This window comes from Astatotilapia calliptera, chromosome 23 (assembly GCF_964374335.1).
Source record: "Astatotilapia calliptera chromosome 23, fAstCal68.1, whole genome shotgun sequence".
NCBI classification, from domain to species: domain Eukaryota; kingdom Metazoa; phylum Chordata; class Actinopteri; order Cichliformes; family Cichlidae; genus Astatotilapia; species Astatotilapia calliptera.
In genome coordinates, this window is record NC_137443.1 from 256,075 (window position 1) to 277,879 (window position 21,805).

The following is a 21,805-nucleotide window of genomic DNA, read 5'->3' on the forward strand; positions in this document are numbered from 1 at the left end:
TCTTAGTTAGCGTATTGTCTGTCTTGTCTTAATGTTGGTTTAAAATGGAGCACTGTAACAAAAAATAATTTCCCCCAGGGATCAATAAAGTATTCTGATTCTGATTCTGATTCTGATTCTAAACCTCACAAAATTTCAAGAACCCCCAAACAGCTAAAACAGTAAATGAGAGCAGGAACACAGATTCTGCACAAAGATGTAAACACAAAGCTCGGACCCGCCGATGGATCAGAATCAGTGAGATGTTGCCTTTCTCTCACATGACGGCACGGACACAGTCGGGGCTGAAAGCCGACAGCTCGCTGATTGCGAAGTTTCGGCGGGTCTGCGCTTTGTGTTTACGCCCTTTTGCGGTGATTCTAAAGCTGTTAGTTTTATCTCTCTCCAAACATTATTGACCGAACCAGCAGCAAAAGAAGATCCAAACTACGCTTCATAAAAACATCGTCATGAATTCCCTCTGACTTTTGCTGTTTTGCTTCCACCACACTTCATGCACATCTCTCTTTCTTTCTCTCTCTCTCAGTATACTTCAACAACAGTTTCCCGTCTAAAAATCTGTTTTCTGCATTATTCGCTTGCTTGTTACGCACAAGTCTACTGTTGTTTACAGCACTGTCGGCCGCTGTTTAACTTCAGAGGTAATGTTCATATGTTGATTAATGGTTTTCTTTTGTTTTTGATGTACTGCAGAATATTTTTATAAAATCCCAGGCCAGGAAAATCACCTTCGTGTTTTTCTGTGTTTTATCTTCAGCTACTTTGACACAAAGGCATCTGCTGTGATGCTCACACCTTTGATAAAGTCTGGAAAGTGTCAGCTTCCTTTTTATAGATAGAAAAATATGTAAATGTACTGATCTGAATTATAATATTTCTGACTGTCTGAGGCAAAATTTCCCAGATTTAAATCGAATCGAATTGAATCGAATCGTGGATCGAATCGATTCGGGACCTTGTGAATCGGAATCAAATCGATTCTTGAAATCAGTGAGATACCCAGCCCTACTTTCTAGTGTTTCTGTCAAAGCTGCATTTTATTTTGAAAAGTTGTTTCGGAAGCATACTTCTTCCTCTAACTAACTTGGCGCTGTGACATTACAGTGAACACACGGGCCAGTCTGACAGCAATCAATCTTCCAGTAAGCAAAGGAGATCTCTGCATTGTCCACCCGGATCTATATTATTTGTGTTATGAGAAGAGGACGCGGGCTCTCTTTGGACAGCGGTGAGGAAAAAAAGTAGCGCCGGGGCTAATGCTAGCTTACGGCTGCCTGTAACATGACCTAGCTTAATCGGTTAGCCTCCAGGACAGCACTCACCGTGAGAGATTTTCAAGTGTTACAGCTGCTAATAACTAACCAAGAAAAGCCGGACATATGTGTGTACAGCTACCTATCTGAACACCGTGTGTAGCAATGTGTAGGAAGATGCACGGCGTCACTGCTAACTCTTGTTCGATAACTTTGCTAAAAACACTTTTAATAAACAATCCATCTTCCATCCACTGCAGTTTGATACTTTGATACTTGAGTTATGTAACTGTAATATTAAGATCAACAGAAGTGTTTCGGCTCGATCCAAACTGTGTTTGCGGTGTTGTTCGTGCCCGCTGATACGAGTGTGTTTGTCCTTGCTGACGCCTCCGGTTTCAGATTGACCAGCATGGCTGCGGCGCCTCCACTCAGACGGACAGACTCGGCCCGGGGCGAGTTTTCCCCTCTCAAGCACTTTGTTGTGGCCAAGAAGACGATAAGCGATGTGTTCGAGCAGCTACTCCACTACGTGAAGGAGACTTCAGAGTTTGTGGAAGGTGAGAGAAGTTTGCCTGGGAGCTTCTAACACCGACTTCTTGTCAATCAGGAGTGTTGGTGCAGGAGGCGCACAGCACTTGCTTTTCTTCATGCTGTGTTTTTGTGCTGACAGACATCAGCGGGAATAAAGTTTTGGAGAACATCGCAACTCAGGATCAGAAGGAGCAGATTAAGGCATATAGAGACAAACTGGCTGTCATCAAGGAGGTGCTGGCACGCAGGCACATGAAAGTGGCCTTTTTTGGCAGGTTAGTCTACCTGTTGACCAGATTTATTTTTATTTAATGACATTTTATTAATAAAAAGTTTTTGTTATCGGTTTACTTCAGTTATGTGTTTGTGAGATTTAAGAAGATCAGAACAGGTATTACAATATAAACGGTGTAATGAGGTGTTTTCACATCCAGTTTTACTTTTTATGTTTACTTTCATTGAACTATAATAACCATGATGCTTTATACATGCTCTACCAAAAGCGGTGCTATTCTTAAATGGTATTTTCCAGAGTGGGTTTTTTTTTTGTGACGCTCTCGGTCGTGGGAATGTAAAGCACTCTTTTCCCTGTTGTGTGGATAGGTGTGTCTTTACTTTCATTTTCTTTAACTATGAGTCACGTGCCTCGAGTAGTTACCTGACCGTGAAACTAATGTGTTACAGCAAAACAAGCATGTCCTATATTAAAGTAATTCAGTCAGATGGCAATAAATTGCACCATACAGCAGCTGGACTAGCTGAAAATAACAGGAACTTTGTACGTAACACTTTCATTTCTTTATGAGTTTTTAAAATTATGAGCACACTGAGCAACAACAGGTCTCACTTGCAAATGAGACCTCGAGTGTCAGTGGGACCGCCTGTGTGAATAAAGGTTAAATAAGTAAGTAAAGAATCTGTTTGTTGATCTCAGGACCAGTAATGGTAAAAGCACAGTGATTAATGCCATGCTGAGGGATCGAGTGCTGCCAAGTGGTATTGGCCACACCACCAACTGCTTCTTGAGTGTGGAGGGCACCGATGACGATAAGGCCTACCTCAAGACAGACGGCTCAGATGAAAAGAAGAGTGTCAAGGTAAGTTTAATTCAGAGGCAGCAGAATGTTTTTGGAAGTTTGCGAGCTCTGTCTAGTAATTATGTGCAGCTGATCCCCTCCAGAGAAACCGAGGACAAAGTTTACGTGAACACACGCACCAGAATGCCACCGTGGTCGTTAATCAGAGCATCTGCTCACACTGCTTGCCGCTCTTTCTATCATACTATACATTCTTATTCTTGTTGGTTGTGGTTTGCTATTAAAACACCAGTAATAATGGGACTGAAGTTTTTCACAGTTGCAGATAAATGTAGCACTTGAGTAGCTAAATGGACTGGTTCTTATATGGCGCTTTCACACCAGCACTTATTTTTGTGTAAGTGCTTTCTGTCTAACTTCACACACATTCATACTCCGATGTGTCTGCAAGCATGCAGAGTGGAGCAGCCAGGGATTGAACCACAAACCTTTCAGGTAGTCGATGGCTTGCTCTACCTCGTGAGCTACAGCCACGTAAATAGTCAGTTGAATGCAAATTGAACTGGGCAAAGGCTGAACTTGTAGCCATGTAAGAACATGTGACATGAAGGCAGGCTGTTTACTGCAGTGTCAGGTGTCTGAAATTTAAAGGAGACCCTACAGTCTTGTTTACTGTGTGGAGCTGAGCGGCTTCGTCTCACCTTCCTAATAATCAGTCCGGTGTTTTTACGTGTTATAACTCAAGTGATTAAAGCTAGGTGGGTTTCCAAGTGGTAAATTTACTCATATTTATAAATAATGCGCTTCTACTCGAATCAAGCACTCAAAGCACTTTTCACTACAAGCCACTTTTCTTCCAGTCATACAGACCTAAGGTGCTTTGTTAACACACTCTCTCACACTCTGATGGATTCTTGGGACAATTCAGCACCCTTCGGTGGTTTTTAACACATTTTGGTGGCTGCAAAATGTGCTATAATTTTCATTTGCATTACTATAAACTTTTTGTGTAAATATTCCTAAGATCAGTGGATTTCCTCCCTGTCTGCAGACCGTGAACCAGCTGGCTCACGCGCTTCTCATGGATGAAAGCCTGGATGCCGGCTGCCTAGTACGTGTCTTCTGGCCAAAGACAAAATGTGCTCTGCTGCGAGATGACCTGGTGCTTGTAGACAGGTAACAGGATCAGATCTTCGCATCTGAAAAGTCCACCTATCTCGTACATTTGGTGTATTTGACCTCCCTTCTGACTTCCAGCCCCGGAACAGACGTCACGTTAGAGCTGGACAGCTGGATAGACAAGTTTTGCCTGGATGCTGATGTTTTTGTGCTGGTGGCAAACTCGGAGTCTACACTCATGAACACGGTAAAGTGTCTCACACACATCAAACTCATGTTTGGCTGCTGTCCTGGTGTCACTCTGTTTCAATAATTAGTTGCAGCAGTACTTTCATGCGTAGATAGGGAATAACCCGAGCTGGGGAAAAGGCCGGATAACGTTTTAAATCATCGAAACAGCTCCATGGGTGAGCGCCACTCACTTAAGGATTGATCAAAGAAATTCCCTCATTGTTCCCGCTTGTAATTCAGCTCTGAATTTTGTCATCGTATTGCCAGCACCTGTCATCTTATCTGATCTGTCTAGTCAGCTTTTTTCAGATTGCCTATATGCTTGTGTCAGTCATCAAAACCATTATTAAAACCATTATTAGGCTTGTTGGTTACTGATCTTTTATCTGCTCTTTCTTTGTCAGTTACTTGTTTAAACGTATATTAATGCATATATTGATAGCTATTAGATGATAGGGTCGCTGTGTCCGTCGGCCCGTTGTCACCCGTCATTGCTCTATAAGCCTCTAAGTTTTCATTTAAGTTGATGGTGTCCTCCAAAGACCTATCTCCCCTCACCACACTCCCTGCTGGTAACTGATGCCCTCAGGGGTCGGTGCGTTGGTGGTTCTTGGTGTCCGGGGCTGGGCGCTCAGGTATGTACCAGTTCACTCCCGGTGACTACTTGGCGGGGCCTGGTGCCTGTTGGTCGGTCAGGTCTCTTCCGGGGCAAAGGGGGCCCTCATTCTGGCACAGCTGGCTGCCGGCAGAGCCGGCGGGCACGCTACTGCAGCCCCCTCTGGCTTCTGCTCCGTGGCTACTGGGTGACCCCTCATCTGGGGCTCTCCTCAGCTCTTCCCACACTCCAGTGGTCCTCCTTGGACTCTCGCACTCTGGGGCCTCTGGATGTCTGGGGCCTGGATCTCTTCCATGCCTGCTTCATGCCCTGGGAGACGGGGCTATGGCCCTCTACATCCTCTAGCAGACCGTTACATGGGGGAAACCTTTTGAATACAAGCGCGCTGATCCACATAGGTGTGCACGCAGGTGTTCACTGTTCATAGACACAAACTACACCTCTATTGGCTGCTATTTCCAAGCACATTGTGCACTGTCTGTCCTGCTTGCTGCACAACAACATTCAATATTTAGTATTTACTGCTGTTTACACTTGGCTAGATTAACGTGATGGTGTTGTTTAGTATGTTGCTTTGTTTTTTGCTTGTTTTCTCTTTTTTCTCTCAACAGGTGATCCAGGAGATTTTTTTTTCTTCTTTCTCTTTTTAAGTGCCCTTTCTCACTGTCCCGCTTCCCTTCTGTTTTTCTTTTCCTTCATCTTTCTTTCTCCCTTTCCTATCCCTCAGTCATGTCTGTCCCGTCTGTAACAACTGAAAATAAAATATAATAATAACAACAAAGGTCGATCAAATGGACCAATACGGCAAGGCCGTGATGATCCATTGGGCAAAGTAAATCCATTGGGTATCCTTGTTGGTCTTCAGACAACAATTCTGACGGCTAAAGAACCAAATGGGACAGGCAAAAAAATTAAAAAAATAAGTGGATGGTGGCACAGCAGTTTGACTCCAAGTTTCCAGTTCTGTGAGAGCCAGAGGGGCCGTGTGGATGTTCTCTATGCTGAGCTGATAAGAGTGCAACCAGCCAGTGTTTATGCCTGACCACAAACAGACCCCACTCTTCTTTCTGTCTGCACATTCATGCAGCGTGAAGCTAAACACAGCCAGTCACAGAGATCTTTAGCGCAGCTGCAGTTCTTAAAGGCAAAGCAGACTTGCATTCCACTCTGGGCTTTTCTGTAGATATAAATCGAGGATTTATGTAAATAACTTTGATGGCTGAGTAGCAAACATAAAGCTACCATTTCTGCATAAGTGTGCAAACCGTGAGGACTTTTACCCCTGCAGTCTGCACCCTGTCAAATCAAGCAGGAGCTTTGTTTTGGAAAGAAAGAAATGACTTCCTGTCTTTACTGTTCTGCACTACTCAGACTGTCCTTTAACTTCTTTGCTTCTAGGAAAAGCACTTTTTCCACAAAGTGAATGAGCGTCTTTCAAAGCCGAACATCTTCATCCTCAACAATCGCTGGGACGCCTCAGCAAATGAACCAGAATACATGGAGGACGTGAGTATGGGATTGCTGTGTCATCAGCCTCCAATGAAGAGATTGTTACTTTGAGAATAAATAATGTAAAAAACCTCATACGTGAAGGTGGCGTGTCTTCTTTTTCAGGTGAGGAAGCAGCACACAGACCGTTGTGTGAACTTCTTGGTGGATGAGCTCAAAGTTTTGGACAGTGATAAGGCACCCAACCACATTTTCTTTGTCTCTGCAAAGGAGGTGCTCAATTCCCGTATGCAGCGTGCACAAGGCATGCCTGAAACAGGTGAGGATACAGGGAAGGTCGGACTAACAAAGTGTACTACCCAGATTTCATACACGTGTGTTCACCAGTGTTACGCAGAAGCCTTGATATCAATATAAAGCAGAACTATGAATGAATATTAAATTAGAGGTTTAGATGTTTACATCCGATGTGAGTCAAAGTATTGTACGCGTGCATTTTTGCAGTCATGTTCAGAACTTTATGATCTTTCTAATGTGATTAAATTGTCCAACAGGTGGCGCTCTTGCTGAGGGCTTCCAGGAGAGACTGAAGGAGTTTCAGTGCTTTGAAAGGAGGTTTGAGGTGTGTTTGTGTGCGTTTAGGAAAACGAATACATTGAAGCGTATATTCCAATGTTTACTAACAAACTGAGTGTTGGATGGATGTTTCAGTCGTTACAAATATAGGATTCAAAGAAACGTTAGGTTGCATGGATGCCTGCTGAGAGCTGCAGTTAGCGCATCGTCAGAAATTACCGCTGAAGAAAGAAGGGAACTCACCGCTAAGCTAACTGAGATTGTTTCCTCATTCATTGTGAGCAGGAGAAGAAAAGAGTGGCTGCTCTACAAGAAGCAGAACTTAGCTTGTTGCATAAGTCTGCTAACATTTGTGGAATAAATAAGAAATCTTCAGATGTTCCTTTGCCAGCTCAAAGTAGTAGTAGTCTGTGTGTTTCGATGTTTAAAAAAAAAAACCAAGAGTCGGCGTGAGTCTTCCCTCGAGCAGTAACAGCTGACAGAAGCAGCCAGCTGCTCAGACTTTGACTCCCGCAGAGCCGTCCACTCGCTGCGCCTTTTTTACATCAACCTGCGTCTTCATTGCTGAAATCTAGATTCACTTAGGTGAGGGCAGCCGTTTGTTTTATTCCACATTTTTTTCATTGAGTTTTCTATTGCTGCTTTTTTTATTTATTTTTTTTAATTTTGCATCTTATTGTGGTATTTTGTTTTTTGTTATATTTTACTGTATAGATCCTGGGAATAAAAGCACATAGAATAAGAGACATTTGGCTTCACTGGCAGCTTGGTCTGGCTGTTGGGGTTGTTAGTGATGGATGCTGGAACATCAGATTACATCCAACATAGGAAAATGTTAAAGTAGGCAGTTAGCAAGTTAGCATACACTTCTCCTCCTCCTTTACACCTGAAATAGCCCAATAAAGGAGGAATTGTTTGGAAGAGAGCATATCAGACAAATCATCATACAGCTGGGAAAGGGGAAACAAAAAGTGCTCTGTGAGAAAAACAAAGAAAGCACAGTTCTGATGACGTAGATTTACTATATCGTTAGAGAGCTGCTTCTGTCAGGGTCAGGAATCTGTTTCCAGTAAGTCATCGCGATACTCTTTACTTAACTTAAAATGAAGAACAGCTACTTTAAATCCCAACATGACATAAATTCCTGCTTATCTATGTTGCACTTCCTCCTTCATTCTGTTGCGTTTGTGTTTAAATTCACTTAATATGTTGATTTTTATTTCTTAATTTTGTTGTGAGATCACCAACACACTACTGTGACCAAATGTGGGCTGCGTGACACAAGATACGCACTCTGCTGCTGTCGTTTCCACACCTGTGTTTCCATTTCTTTTCTTCTTCTTTTAAGTCAAACGTAGCAGGTGTTTATCTTGTCCTACATTCGTCCCTGGTGGCGTGCAAGTTCCCGCACGGCGTCCAGCAGCAGCCACAGTAAATGTCACAGTAACTTGTGTGTTATGGCCTCGCAGGAGTGTATCTCGCAGTCAGCAGTGAAAACAAAGTTTGAGCAGCACACTATCAGGGCCAAGCAGATCACAGAACAAGTCAAGAGCATAATGGATGCCATCCACATCGAGGCCGCGGAGAAGAGGTGAGCGCCCACTACGTTTTCTTTACTTATAATGTCTGATCTTCCTCCAGCTGAAGGGTTTCTAGAGATAAAACATCAGCATGCTGAAAAATTATGTGATCATTTGAGTTGTCAACATGTGTTTTTTTTGTTTTTTGTTTTTTGTTTTGCTTCTTTCTGCTGTGCAGGTCTAATCAACGTTTTACTGTCAAGTTATTTACCTGCTAGTTTGCATGTGTGACAGCATTTCCTGTTTGGGGGGTGGGGGTCTTCAGAGTGGCGGCACTGGAGGACAGAGAGTATCAGATGGATCGGCTGGAGTTTGTCAAGAATCAACTCAACCTGCTAGTCGATGAAATTAAAAAGAAGATCAAGGCGATCAGTGAGGACGTGGAGTCCAAGGTAACACTGACAAAAGGAGAAATTGATTTTTTTCTACCCTGAAGGATCTCCAACCTCAGATATTTACTTTGTGATTACACCAACACATGCAGTGCTAATTATCTGCTGATCACTTAGGTGTTTCATCTCATCATAGTTTTTAAGGAGCCAGATATTACTATATATCAGCTAAGAGGTTTTTTTCTGCTTATAAAACAGATTTCTCGTTTATTTATGAACTTGGTCACGCTGTCTGCTTTTATTAGCAAACACGTTGCCAACAGCAGATGGCAGGGTGCCCTCTGGTGGCCAAATTATGCATAATCAACACCTGATTGAAGGGTGTTTCACCTGTCTCTTCTTTAGATCAGCTGATAAATTTATCAGATGTTATAAATGCCAGTAGGTCAGCAAATAGCAAATATTATATCAATCAATCAATCAATCAATTTGTAAGCAACATTTAAAAACCACACATGTTGACCAAAGTGCTGTACATAGTAACAAAAGTAACAAGTAGAACAAACACGCACAGAGAATAAAACACTCAGTCATGAGTAAAAGCTAGAGAGTAAAAATGTGTTTTGAGACAGGCTTTAAAAATGTCAAGTGTTGGAGAGATCCTAATCTGAAGAGGCAGACTGATCCAAAGTCTGCTCAGTGTGTAGCCTGCTGCTAGGGACAATCAGAAGCAACTTATCAGCTGACCTGAGAGATCTGTTTGCAGTATTTTTAGTTAAAAGGTCAGAGAGGTATGACAGAGCTATTCCATTTAGAGACTTAAAAACAAGCAATAACATCAATTCTACAATGCACTGGAAGCCAGTGTAAACGAGCCTGGAGAGATATGGTCATGTTTACGAGCGCCTGTCAGGAGTCGGACTGCAGCATCCTGAACTAGCTGAAGAGCAGAGCCTGGCTGGTACCGAAATAAAGACTATTACAGTCGTCAAGCCTGGATGAAATAAACGCATGGATCACTTTCTCAGAGTCAGCAGGTGACAAGCTGATTAACAGAGCTTTTGTCTGTTTCCTTTCTCCTTTAAATGAAAGTAACTTAATTACCTCTATATGCAAAAATAAAACTGTAATTGGTTTTTTTTTCTTCTTTATTTCGCTGATATTGAAATTGGAAAAACTTCTTGATGCCTGGACAGAAACCAGAGGAAGCTCCATTGTGTGTCACTGACTAGATCAACTTGAGCTCCCATGTTGCGTTTTATCCAGGTTTCCACCGCCATGGGGGAGGAGATCTGTCGCCTTCATTTAATTGTTGATGAGTTCCACTGTGACTTCCACCCCTCACCTCAGGTCCTCAAAATGTACAAGTCTGTAAGTAAAGGCAGCATAAAAACACCTCAGACGAAATAAAAGCCAATAAAATGATGTTCTGCTTAGCCGGCTGTAAGGGTCAACAATCGATGCTCATTAAAGTTGTCTGCTACACATTGAGTCACCAAGCAGATAAACTGCCTGTACATACTACTTGCTGAAGTTTCTCTCTGCTACACTGTGTACTACACACATTTAGTTTAACTTTATCTGACAGGCCTCTGAAAGCATTTAGCATCTGCTAGCTTTAGCACTACAGTGTTCCAGTTTCAGTTTTAGTGGAATAACAGATGCAAAGTCTGCATAAACACTGTGACAGTGCCATGCGTGCAAAGATCCTTTTTTCCATCTGACCTCTGACCCCTGTTGCTGTTGGCAGGAGCTGCTGGGTCACGTGGAGGAGGGGATGGGCAAGAATTTGGCTTTCCGCTGCTCCAATGCTGTCAACGCCTCTGTTCAGTCCACCCAGGAATACATGATAGGTAATTCACGTAACACGGATGTTAATGAATAAGAGCTCCTTTGCAATGTTGCAATATAAAAGCTGAAGTCGTTAACGCAATTTCTGAAAATGGTTTCATCTCTTAAGAAATGGATCTTTTTTATTAGAAAATGGCTTCAGGGCAGCATTTTTTCGCTCCGTCACTCATTCGCAGCATTGCTAAACTTGGTCAGAACCTTTTTGCCTTCAGGCTGATGTCTGCTACACCCTGATCACTGCTATATTTACCCTCCTCGCTGAATGCCGTCATTCCATGCCCCATTATGCGACAAATGCGTCACTGTCATGCACGCATGCAAGCTGTGCTCGGTGACAGTGATGTTGTAAAGGTGTTAATGTGCCCTCTGATAAAAAGACTTCCGGAGCTGTTCTATAAATCGGTTTCTCTTTTTCCTTGTAAGGAAAAGTGCAACACAAACGTGTCATATTTGGTTCTTAACTTTGAGCCCAGCAGGTCCCTAAAATTATACCAGCTCCAAATGTGTCCAAATGTGAATGTCCTCATTTTGAAGGGCTGCCCACTTAGTGTCCAAATATGCCTTCTCTTCATTTTATGCTGGGATTCTCCCTTTCCAGAGAGCATGCTCCCTCTGCTTCCCTCTTCAACCCAGAGCCAGGTGTCCATGCTGATGAACAGCAGGAAGTTTGACATGAGTTACGACCTAAACTGCGCCACACTTTGCAGCGACTTCCAGGAAGACATTGAGTTTAAGTTTTCGCTGGGCTGGAAAGCGTTAGTCCACCGCTTTCTGGGATCTGCCAATGCAGAGAGAGCTCTTAGACTGGTGGACCAGAACTTTCAGGTGCGCACCAATCAAGAATTATTATTGTAATGAGACTTTTTCACATCCTATTCTGAAAAACTCTGCTTGTCATTCCTTAGACACCTCGCCCAGCACTGCCTCAGACCCAAACACCCTCCTCCTCTGCGCCCCCCACGACCGTGGCAGTGCCCAACCAGCAGACAGCCCTCATGACCCAGGAGGACCTGATAGTAGCCATCGCTTCCCTCAATTCCCGCACTTCAATGGGCGTACTGGTCGTTGGAGGAGTGGTATGTTGTGTCTGAGGTCGTTTTTAATTCCAACATATGAAATATGGTGTGTGAGTAAGGAAGACAGTAAGTCCATTTTTTTATCTAGCACATTTCAAACAAAAGTGATTTACAATAAAAAGAAGAAAGAAATAGAAGAAGCTGCTCTTAACCACAGCACTGGTTTCACTGTCAAAGATGTTTGAACCTGTTTTAATAAAAGGAGCCCGAGAACCCAGGTCTCATTTTAACCTCTCAGTTAATAGTGGACAGTCGAACAATATGAACTCTGGACATATTTAACTGTAAGAAACTGTCTTGACATTGAGTTTTTATTTGTTGCACTCCCTGAGCTTTGTTATGGACCAGGGCGTTCCAGTATTCAGAAATCAAAAGTAATGTAAAGTTCAGCTAAATGTCCAAAACTGTGTGTCCAACGAAATTCAGGCCTTATGTTTGCCACCACTGAACTAACATGTACCATGTACTCCCAACTTTGTGATGTGCATTTTAGCCTGTTTAACATTTTCCTGTTAAAAATGGTTGATATTTGTTCCATTGTAGCTCAAAAGGATTGTTTAGACGACCGTCTTTGTAAACCTATAGAGAGAAGAGTAGTATTTGCAAATACATGGTGCTGAACTCGACATGTTTAATCTAAGCTTCCACCACTGAAACAGCAAAATAAGCATGCTTCACCTGCCTACTCTCTCTCAGGTGTGGAGAACCGTTGGCTGGAGGCTGATCGCCCTGTCAGCCTCTCTCTATGGCCTGCTGTACCTATACGAGAGACTCACTTGGACCACGAAGGCAAAGGAGCGTGCTCTGAAGCGGCAGTTTGTGGACTATGCATCCGATAAAATGCAGCTCATGGTCAGCCTCACGAGTGCAAACTGTAGCAAACAAGTCCAACAGTAAGTGTGCTGCCTTTCATATCATCTGTCTATCCAGTGAGCTGACGGTGTGCACTGTGAACCATCTAAAAATCATTTCTGCCACTTGCTCTTCTGTGTGCATGAACAGGTTATAGCCTCATGGTTTTTGCTTCCCTCCTCCTGCCTCCTTTCCTAATTTAAACCTACACAGCTCAGCCCCGCCCTCTGTAACAGAGCTAAATAAATAAGCAGTGCCACACTGTGCCCTCTGTGTTACCAGGGAGATGGCAACCACCTTTGCTAGGCTCTGTCAGCAGGTGGACCAGACGCAGAAAGAGCTGGAGGCAGAAATCCGTCAACTGACAGCAAAGATCGATCAGCTGGAGAGCATCCAGAGCCGCTCCAAGAGCCTGCGGTCAGTCCAGCTCCCTCTCTTATCGGGAATAACGGGAAAAGTAAAGTGTCTGTCTGGGAATTTATCAGGAACCAGTGTGGGGAACGTTAACGTCTCAGATCAAATGAATGATAACAGTAATTGGAAACGTGTAGTTGAGTTCTACATGACAGATATCACAAAATGTTATCTCAACCCAAGAAGGTAATAAGTCAAGTATTTCTCTTTATACACGATGTGTGCAGACATAAAGCCACTGACCTGGAGAAACAGCTGGAGGAGTTCACCAAGCAGTATTTGCAGCCTGAGCAGTGAAGATCCTGTTCTTCATCGCTCCACAGTTCAGCTCTCACGGAGTCAGTCATTCCTCAGTTCGGTGCCACGTCACTGCAAGATCGCGCAAACTACAGCCGAGGTTTATGCGCCGATGTTTTGATAATCAGCTTCTCAATTATTCATTTATAATTGTGTTGGTACCCCGGGAACAGTTTTCAATCTGAATAGCCACTTGTAATTTTTTCCCTTCTTTTTGTGATTTTGTAGATTTGACTGTTAATCTAAAAAAAAAAAAAAAAAAAAGACGATTCTTCATGATTAGCAGAGAGACGTGCAAAGGCCCAGACACAACAGGGTCTGCTGTATGTCAGGCTCTTCTAAAAGCAGTGAACACACCTGAATCCTGTGGTGCAGATATGCTCCACGGGTCACGGTTATCCTGGTCGGCGTGCACACCACCGGTCGGGTGCTGTATTTGGACACTAATGTGCTTCTGACTGTGAATATTTCAGTAACCTCTATGGAGCAAATCAGTACGACTGTACGTGCATCTGTTTGGTCACATCTACATTGTGTGAAAAACAAATTAATTTAATAATGAAAGAAAACATTTTCACAGTTACAGGAAGCTCAGTAAATTCACTCAATCGTTTGAGTACGATTGAAAAGCTGAAGCCTTGTCAGCTATTTTCTAATACTTCAAACTGTATAGAACAAAAGCTTTCAAAATATTCATATATATATTTTATAATACCCTATTTTATTTATACCCATTACCCGATGATGACTACACCAGTGTGCACTTTGTAAACTTTTTTTCCTCAAATGTGTCCTGAAGTATGTGTAGATTTTCCAAATTGCATTAAAACTGCAACGATCTAAAACGAGATTTTGTGTGTTTCTTTTTGGACACTTACAGAAAAAAGGTCAAATGTGTTCAATATTGCAATAAATTAGAGTCACTCTGCTGCTAGTTTACGATTGAATGGCGTGAAGTCGACAATAACATGCCGTCTGCTGCTGATAATGACTACTGACTGTAAAATGAACAGCAAAAATCAAAAGCCCAACCTGTGGCTGTCTACATGCACAGAAATCTCCAGCCAGACCTACATCAATTTGAAAGAGGAATTCCTCCACTGATAGTGATGTAGTTGCTGCACCCGAGGTTTATGTAGGAGCATAACCAGAAAACAGCCAGTTTAGTGGAGTCCGCTGTTGTACTGAGACACTGCAGACATGTTGCACAGAGTGACTCGGATATGCTTTGGCAATCGGCCGCATTTGGGAATTAGCAAATATTTGCAAGCCTTAGCAAATCTGAGAGTGAATGCAGTGCGGTTATTAGGATACACATTGCTTCCAACCAGCAATTTGGTTACCACAACTACTTGTAATCTGTCACTGAATTAGGAGGCTGGTTTGGTGTGACTAGAGCCATAAAAGCAAAACAAAAACCAGCTTGGCATAGGAACTGTGCAGGATTTCGTTTTTCTTTTAAGGACGGAGGTTCTCCGAGTATGTTTGCAGTTCCCTAAGAATACAGACTCATTTTATATTAGTGGTTTATAGCTTGATGACTTGATTCACTTGTTAGCAAGACATTTGCTACGAGTCTCCACAGCAACTCCTGACGAAGGCACCTGCGCGTTGTTTTAACTTCTAAGTAAATAACGATCAAATGACTCGTATGTGCTTTACATAATAGTTAAAAAGAGCATTTTGAGCTCAAACTACCTCACTGACTGACTTTGTGTGTAGATGTGTTTCACAGTTATATGGGCGGTGTAAAATTATGATATTATTTTATGCCATGTTATACCCCTAATTAAAGATTGTGAATTATTATGTAGTTTTAGTTTGCATTATTCTCCTGAATTAGAAGAAGCTGATAACTATTGCATTAGTTAAACTGATTTGCATTACATTAAATTGCTGACTTGTTGTGAATGAATGATATTGTTTTATGATGCATTATATTGCTGAGTTATAAGAAATACTGTTCGCAGAAGGTTATTGTCTAATTTGTCTGAGTAGAAGAGAACAGAGTGTGCTGGAGTTTTCTGCCCCATTTCAGCAGGAGCAGATAAACAGGGAGCCAAGGTCGTAGCTTAGGCGCTGTGTGAGAGAGAGCATGTGAATGTTTAGGCTTTTTATGATAAGGTGGAGGCACCAGAGGTTATAAAAGTTTGAGCAATGCTCCACCATTTTGAGATTTTGAGGCTGTCTGCATCAGTGTCCATCTCCCACGTGTGTGATCATTAAATCATCGTTTGACTCAACCCGGCCGGACCAGTGTTGTTATTGTGGTTTTTTCTCTTGTCTCCATCCCCAATATTTTGAACCTTAACAGCTTGGGGGCTCGTCCTGTGGTATTGGGGTGGAATTTAAAAGTTTGGACGGTCCGAGGTTGTCGAACGGACAGGCACGAGCCAGTGGTCTGATGTGAGTGGACAAAAGCCGGCTTATCTAAAGGTAAGGCACTACCTGTTGAATTATTTCCAAAATGTGCCAAATTGGATATGACTAAATTAAAGTCTACTCACTGAAATTACTGGTAGAGTGTCTGTTTTGATTTTGATGAGAATCACCGTGTGGTATGCAGTTAAAGTTGCTTAAGAATGTTTAATGAAGTTGAAGAAATATGAAAGTAATAATGTTGGGTTTGAGTCCCTGGATATTGAGCTGAAGGCTCAGGTAGTTTGGTAGGGAAATTAGGACAGAAACTGTTCCAGAAGTAACAGATACTGTTTAATAGTTTTACAAATTAGGACAGAAACTGTTCCAGAAGTAACAGAGACTGTTTAATTGGTCGTAAAAAAGTTATCTTTCTTCGGTGGGACCCGTTATGGTAAAATTTTTCAAAATCGGTTAGGTTGAAATTATTATAGGACGGCAGCCCAGAAGTCTGCTAAGAAGCACATAGCCCGGAGGTTACGCTCCCTCCTGGCCGTGGACGCGCGGTCTTGACCTGTCGGCGAACAGGGGTAGTTCAGTTTGGCTTTAACTGTGGGGTACAGGGCATCCCGAAATAAGCTAGGAGTTACCGAGACTCCTCATCGTTTAAAACGGTGTCATGTGCTTGTTTGGACAAAGTTAAATTGAGTTAGGGATTTAGAAGTTAGGTCAGAAACTGTTCCCAGAAGTAACAGATACTGTTTAATTGATTACAAAAAAGCGAAGCTTTCTTCGGTTGGACCCGTTAACTTAAATTTGTCGAAATTTGTTAGGTGCTGAATCTGTCAGGCCTGTCAGTGATTGTAAATATAAGACGTCTTTGTAATATAAAATAATAGAGTTTTGTCTGAGCTTTGTGTGACCCTGTGTGTGACGACAGCGCACTGCAGCGCTGCGAGCTATTTTTAGACGGTGTGTGAACATGCAAATGAGCTGTGACGCGCACAGAGGACTTTTGTTGCTGTTTAGCGTGTTTTTGAGTTTTATAATTTTGATTTGCAAACAATGATACATGCCTGTAAGTAAAACGCTGATTTTGCTGATTATGATACTACAAATAAGGTGTTGAATGACTGGGGTGTGAATGATGTTGGAGTTTAAAGCTGAAACTCAGAGAGGAGTGTGTTGGGAGACTGGCATGTAGTCTGCAGTGCAAAGGTGGGCGTCTTGCCTGCTAGTCTATTTAACAGTAATGAAAATGATATTAAATAAATCTCTCAGTGTGTTGATACAGGTGGCTATGGGGCTGGACCAACTGCCCCCACAAGCACGGCGGCCGAAGCAAAATTATAGTAATGGAAACCAAACTCAGCAAGAATCAGCAGCTGTGGAAAAGACAGCAGCTAGCAGAGAATTAAAGGAGAAATTAAGAGAAGTTTTACACATAAAATTGCGGCCAACAGACTTGTGGAGGTTGGGAAGGCGCCTGGAGCATCACAACAAGAAGGTGAAACAAAAACACACACAAGCAGAGAAATGTGAGAGAGAGGCACGTGCTAGAGAAATGCCTCGTTTGAGAAAAAATGTTAAATTAGCCCATGTACAAACGCACATACACGCAATGAAGAAACAGCTTACACCCATGAACATGTGAAGATTTTCCAGCAACTTTAAAGCAGTGAAGCTTAACATACACCCGCCGTTACACAATAAAGTTTATCCACTACTAACAAATAAACCCTCTGGGTTGCAGGATAACAACTTAACTTCAAAAAAAAAAAAAAAAAAAAATCACAACCAGTGATAACACGACAAATTTAGTGGTTAATAAAAGTCAAATTGTGACATGTTTTCTTCTGATTGATTAATACAAGTGATTACTGAATGAAAGAAAATTCCATTTTTGTGCTTTAAACATGATCTTAAGAATTTTAACATGTACCTGTGTTGTCCTGTCAGCTTGGTGGGTTATGAGAGGATTATATGGTGAAAAAAAAAAAAAAAAAAAAAAAAGGGGGAGAGAAGGCTGACACAGGGCCTGGTCCCGTTGTTTTTCCCCTCTCTGAGTAACACAGCCAATACAACATGATTTTCCTGTTCGTTTGTTTTTGTTTTGTTTTTTTTTTTGTTTTTCTCTTTATGCTTGATTACAGGCTGCTTTGTCGGCCCGGAAAAGCCGAGGCTGACCCTGGACTCCTGCTCTCCCCTCTACCATCTTTGCTCTCTCCTCTACCATCTTTGATGTGACCCTGACTAAATGCTAAAGCAGCTGGACCCACAACAACTTGAAAATGTCAACAGTGCTGCAGGAAAATGATCTCATGCAGCAGAGACGGAGAGCGGTAATCCAAGGCCCGTTTCACTACGCGGGGAGATTTCTGTCAGCGTCTTTTCTTTCTGAGAAGATTGAGAAAGGCCCGGCTCCCACCACCGATTCTGACCACCTTATATAAAGGAACTATTGAGAGCATCCTGAGCAGCTATATCACTGTCTGGTTCGGGAACAGCACCATGCCGGACAGACAAGCACTACAGAGGGTTGTGCAATCAGCTGAGCGCACCATCCGCTCCGAGCACCCTGACCTGCACTCAATCTACAGCAGGCGGTGCTGGACCAAGGCCAGGAAGATGGTGAAGGACCTCAGCCATCCCAACAACAGACTGTTCTCTCTGTTGCTGTGTACGTGACAAATAAACATCTGGATTTGGAAAACGAGGCACTCGCAAAGCCACCAGCATTGTGCCTGATTGGACACACCCCTCTCACACACTCTTTACATTTTATAACTTCATTTATGTCTTTAATAATTTAGGAATGGTAAAGCTTAAGCTAATAGCGGTCCGAGAAGACGGACCTTTTAGAGAATCAGTGAAAAAGCATAAACTATCACTTTCATGTTTAATCATTACTCATTGAAATGAACTGAATAGCGTTTAGAAGATTTGTTAATTGTTTGTCTTTTGTTAAAAAGAGGGGTTTCAATAATTTTCAGACACACCTTGCAAATGTGCTTATAACGAGTTGGCACTCGGCCTTTTGAAGGTCAGAAGCTTCGTTCGGCGTGACTGTCCGGACTGATAAAGTGTAAGAAATGCCTTGAGTGCGGAGGGCTAAATGCAAACACTGCTTACACACACATAAGATATGATTAGAATAAGTCCCTGGCACATTCTGAATGTTTTAGACCAATTCTGAATCACTAGAAGGTCAGTAGATAATAACATTAGATTATTAGGGTTAGGAAGAGAGGTGTTTTGGTTTTCTGTCTCTTACAGAGAAAGGAACAGACACCAGACGAGGTCACAGAGATGCGAGGATCCTCCGTAGCAGAGTCAGACATAGTGACTGCCGAGACATCAACTGGGTCCAAGGGTCATGGCGTTTGGGCTCCAGCTAGTCACCACAAAAGGATGGATCCCATAAACACAGCAATAACCATGAAGGGGTTGGCGGAAATCCGGGAACACCAGACCAACGAAGTTCGAGAGGCTTTTGGGCAAAAAGGGGACACCTTCCTGTTCCTTTTTCTGGAGAATACACAGATCGTTGTTTGAAATCGGAGCAGAATAATCCCCTGATCTGTGTTACGACTGAAAGGTTGTCTAACTCCTAAGGCGGAAGAATTAAGAGCAGAGGATCACCCATCTGGACGACACTGGTAGCTGCAGCAATAAAATAAAGGTTAAGAGCTCTTCGGACAGAGGTTCTAGTCTACGTCTGAATGGTATAAGGGAACATCAAATAAAGCAGTGGGAGACAAGGACATTGTCATCTGGACCTGCTACTGTTGGGATCCTAGTTTTTCTTGCACCTGACTTGCGTAAACACAGAGGTCATCTTACATATGGTTTGCCCCTCAGGGGGACAAAGGACCTCAGGAGTGAGAAGAGATGAACCCGGCCACACTGGGCTACAGGGTGTTTGTGAGGTCATTATTCTAATGACCTCATCAGGGGGAATTGTAAAATTATGATATTATTTTATGCCATGTTATACCCCTAATTAAAGATTGTGAATTATTATGTAGTTTTAGTTTGCATTATTCTCCTGAATTAGAAGAAGCTGATAACTATTGCATTAGTTAAACTGATTTGCATTACATTAAATTGCTGACTTGTTGTGAATGAATGATATTGTTTTATGATGCATTATATTGCTGAGTTATAAGAAATACTGTTCGCAGAAGGTTATTGTCTAATTTGTCTGAGTAGAAGAGAACAGAGTGTGCTGGAGTTTTCTGCCCCATTTCAGCAGGAGCAGATAAACAGGGAGCCAAGGTCGTAGCTTAGGCGCTGTGTGAGAGAGAGCATGTGAATGTTTAGGCTTTTTATGATAAGGTGGAGGCACCAGAGGTTATAAAAGTTTGAGCAATGCTCCACCATTTTGAGATTTTGAGGCTGTCTGCATCAGTGTCCATCTCCCACGTGTGTGATCATTAAATCATCGTTTGACTCAACCCGGCCGGACCAGTGTTGTTATTGTGGTTTTTTCTCTTGTCTCCATCCCCAATATTTTGAACCTTAACAGCGGGAAAGTTTGCGTGAGTGTGCGCTGTGTATTTGTTTGCAAAGACCATCCATGTTTTCTTGGTTAAAAGCTTTTTATTGGTTACAATAATTCATGGCAACATATCAGTATCACCACGCCACTGTACAAATACAAAAAAAAAAAAAAAAAGGTCTGGTGTGAAAAAAAGACTATAAAAATTATTCCATAACAAGTGATTATAATTTCACACAATAGCACTGTAAGAGAATTATCATGGCACCAAGTCCCTGGTCTTTACTGGCTTAAAACATAATAAATAAAAATCAAACGAAGGAAGTTTCAGAACAGTAAGTCAAAGTAGATTTGAAGGGCAGTGCATTTTCTTGTGACCATGCGGCGGTGGTCCTGTAATGCTAATGGGGAATACTTTTTTCCTCCGATGAGCGACTTTCAGAAACAACTTTTCCATTTTCTGATGAACTTGCACGGCCTTTGCCAAAAATACTGCGAACGCGTGCAGCAATGACGTTTGCAAGCCTGCTCTGAGGTTCAACATCTGCACTGCATGCGCCAAAGCTGCTGAAAAACAACAGCGTGCAGTCAAGTCTACTTCAATAATGAACACACTGCGGTTTTTGGTACTTTTGGACTCTAAAAGTATCAAATAAGGACATCACGTAGGGCTGCGGGGATGGAAAAGACTTCAGGTAAATACAACAGTTAGATGAAGTCAAGCACCTGTATTTGTTTTTTTTTTTTGACTGAAGAATTTCCTGCTCTACTTGCATGAGCGAACGGCACAGGCACATAAAAGGATTACTGTTCCCGGGTTCCAGCTGCTAATAGTGCTGAATTACAGAGCGACACGATGGTTGTCTGCTAAGTCACTGTCAGTAATGCAGACAACACCCCCCCCCACACACACACACACACACTCCCTTCCTTTTAAGCTGTTAAGGGCTGAGGTGTTTTTTTTTTCACAGCTAATGTTGGCAAATGAAAGTGAAAAAACTAAAGGAACAGCTCAACATTGTGGGAAAGGTGTCTACTCACTTCCTGGCACGGGGACTCGCACGCTAAGATGGCAGAGATGGATCCTATTTATTCTTTAAAAGCGCCGAAAGGAAGGCAAAATCTCACAACAATATTTAGAGGCTGCATATTTCTGTACAGTCATCGTTTGCCTCTCTAGGAAACCCTGCCTTTCATTATTCTTCATTGTGTGGATCTCAGAATAAAGCGCTATGGCTGAATGCAGCTCAGGTGGTATGAATAAGAGTCCATTTAATCTTGAAGTTGTTTCTGTTTTTACAGGAAAAATGTTGAGAAAAGTGTTTTTCCTCATTAAGAGAAGCACTTTTAATTGTGACAAAGGCCGTTATGAAGCTGAACACAAACACGCAGCATCTAGTTACTGTCAGGCATCACAGACAATGCACCTCTACCAGTTTACAGACTCAGCTGCTCAGAGTCACACTAGATTAATAAATAAAGTCTAATTTGTACATTTTGGTCACGTTATGCTAATGACACACGAGTGTCAAGTAATTAACCCACGATCGTGCAGTTTGAAGGCCACACTCTTATCACAAACACCAGGATGGAGGCTTTGGATGTTCCTGGTGATGAATTGGCTGTTTAACCCTGATGCATCACGTCTGATATGTGTGGTTTTGTGAGTTTGAGACTTGCACATCGTTACTGTGAATTTTTCCCAGTGAAAGAAATGTCTCAATACATT

At 42.4% G+C, this 21,805-nt stretch overlaps 1 protein-coding gene across 1 annotated transcript; it reads left to right on the plus strand.

Annotated features, from left to right (window-relative positions):
• The first annotated feature begins 1,052 nt into the window (after positions 1–1,052).
• Positions 1,053–14,062, plus strand: mfn1b (mitofusin 1b). The gene is made up of 18 exons (XM_026159988.2): positions 1,053–1,228; positions 1,656–1,813; positions 1,927–2,062; positions 2,722–2,884; positions 3,876–4,000; positions 4,082–4,190; positions 6,189–6,296; positions 6,405–6,558; positions 6,794–6,861; positions 8,285–8,406; positions 8,661–8,787; positions 9,994–10,098; positions 10,478–10,580; positions 11,177–11,403; positions 11,484–11,654; positions 12,351–12,547; positions 12,789–12,923; positions 13,148–14,062. Exons 2-18 carry the CDS (start codon positions 1,666–1,668, stop codon positions 13,215–13,217), a joined length of 2,268 nt encoding a protein of 755 aa, XP_026015773.2. The 5' UTR covers positions 1,053–1,228; positions 1,656–1,665; the 3' UTR covers positions 13,218–14,062.
• The last annotated feature ends 7,743 nt before the right edge of the window (positions 14,063–21,805 follow it).

What these genes read in the sequence shown, in the direction of transcription:
- mfn1b (XM_026159988.2), top strand. Translation starts at nt 1,666, where the DNA reads ATGGCTGCGGCGCCTCCACTCAGACGGACAGACTCGGCCCGGGGCGAG. An exon ending in TGGTGGACCAGAACTTTCAG is followed by an intron (nt 11,404 to 11,483) that starts GTGCGCACCAAT and finishes GTCATTCCTTAG; the next exon opens with ACACCTCGCCCAGCACTGCC. An exon ending in AGCCGCTCCAAGAGCCTGCG is followed by an intron (nt 12,924 to 13,147) that starts GTCAGTCCAGCT and finishes CGATGTGTGCAG; the next exon opens with ACATAAAGCCACTGACCTGG.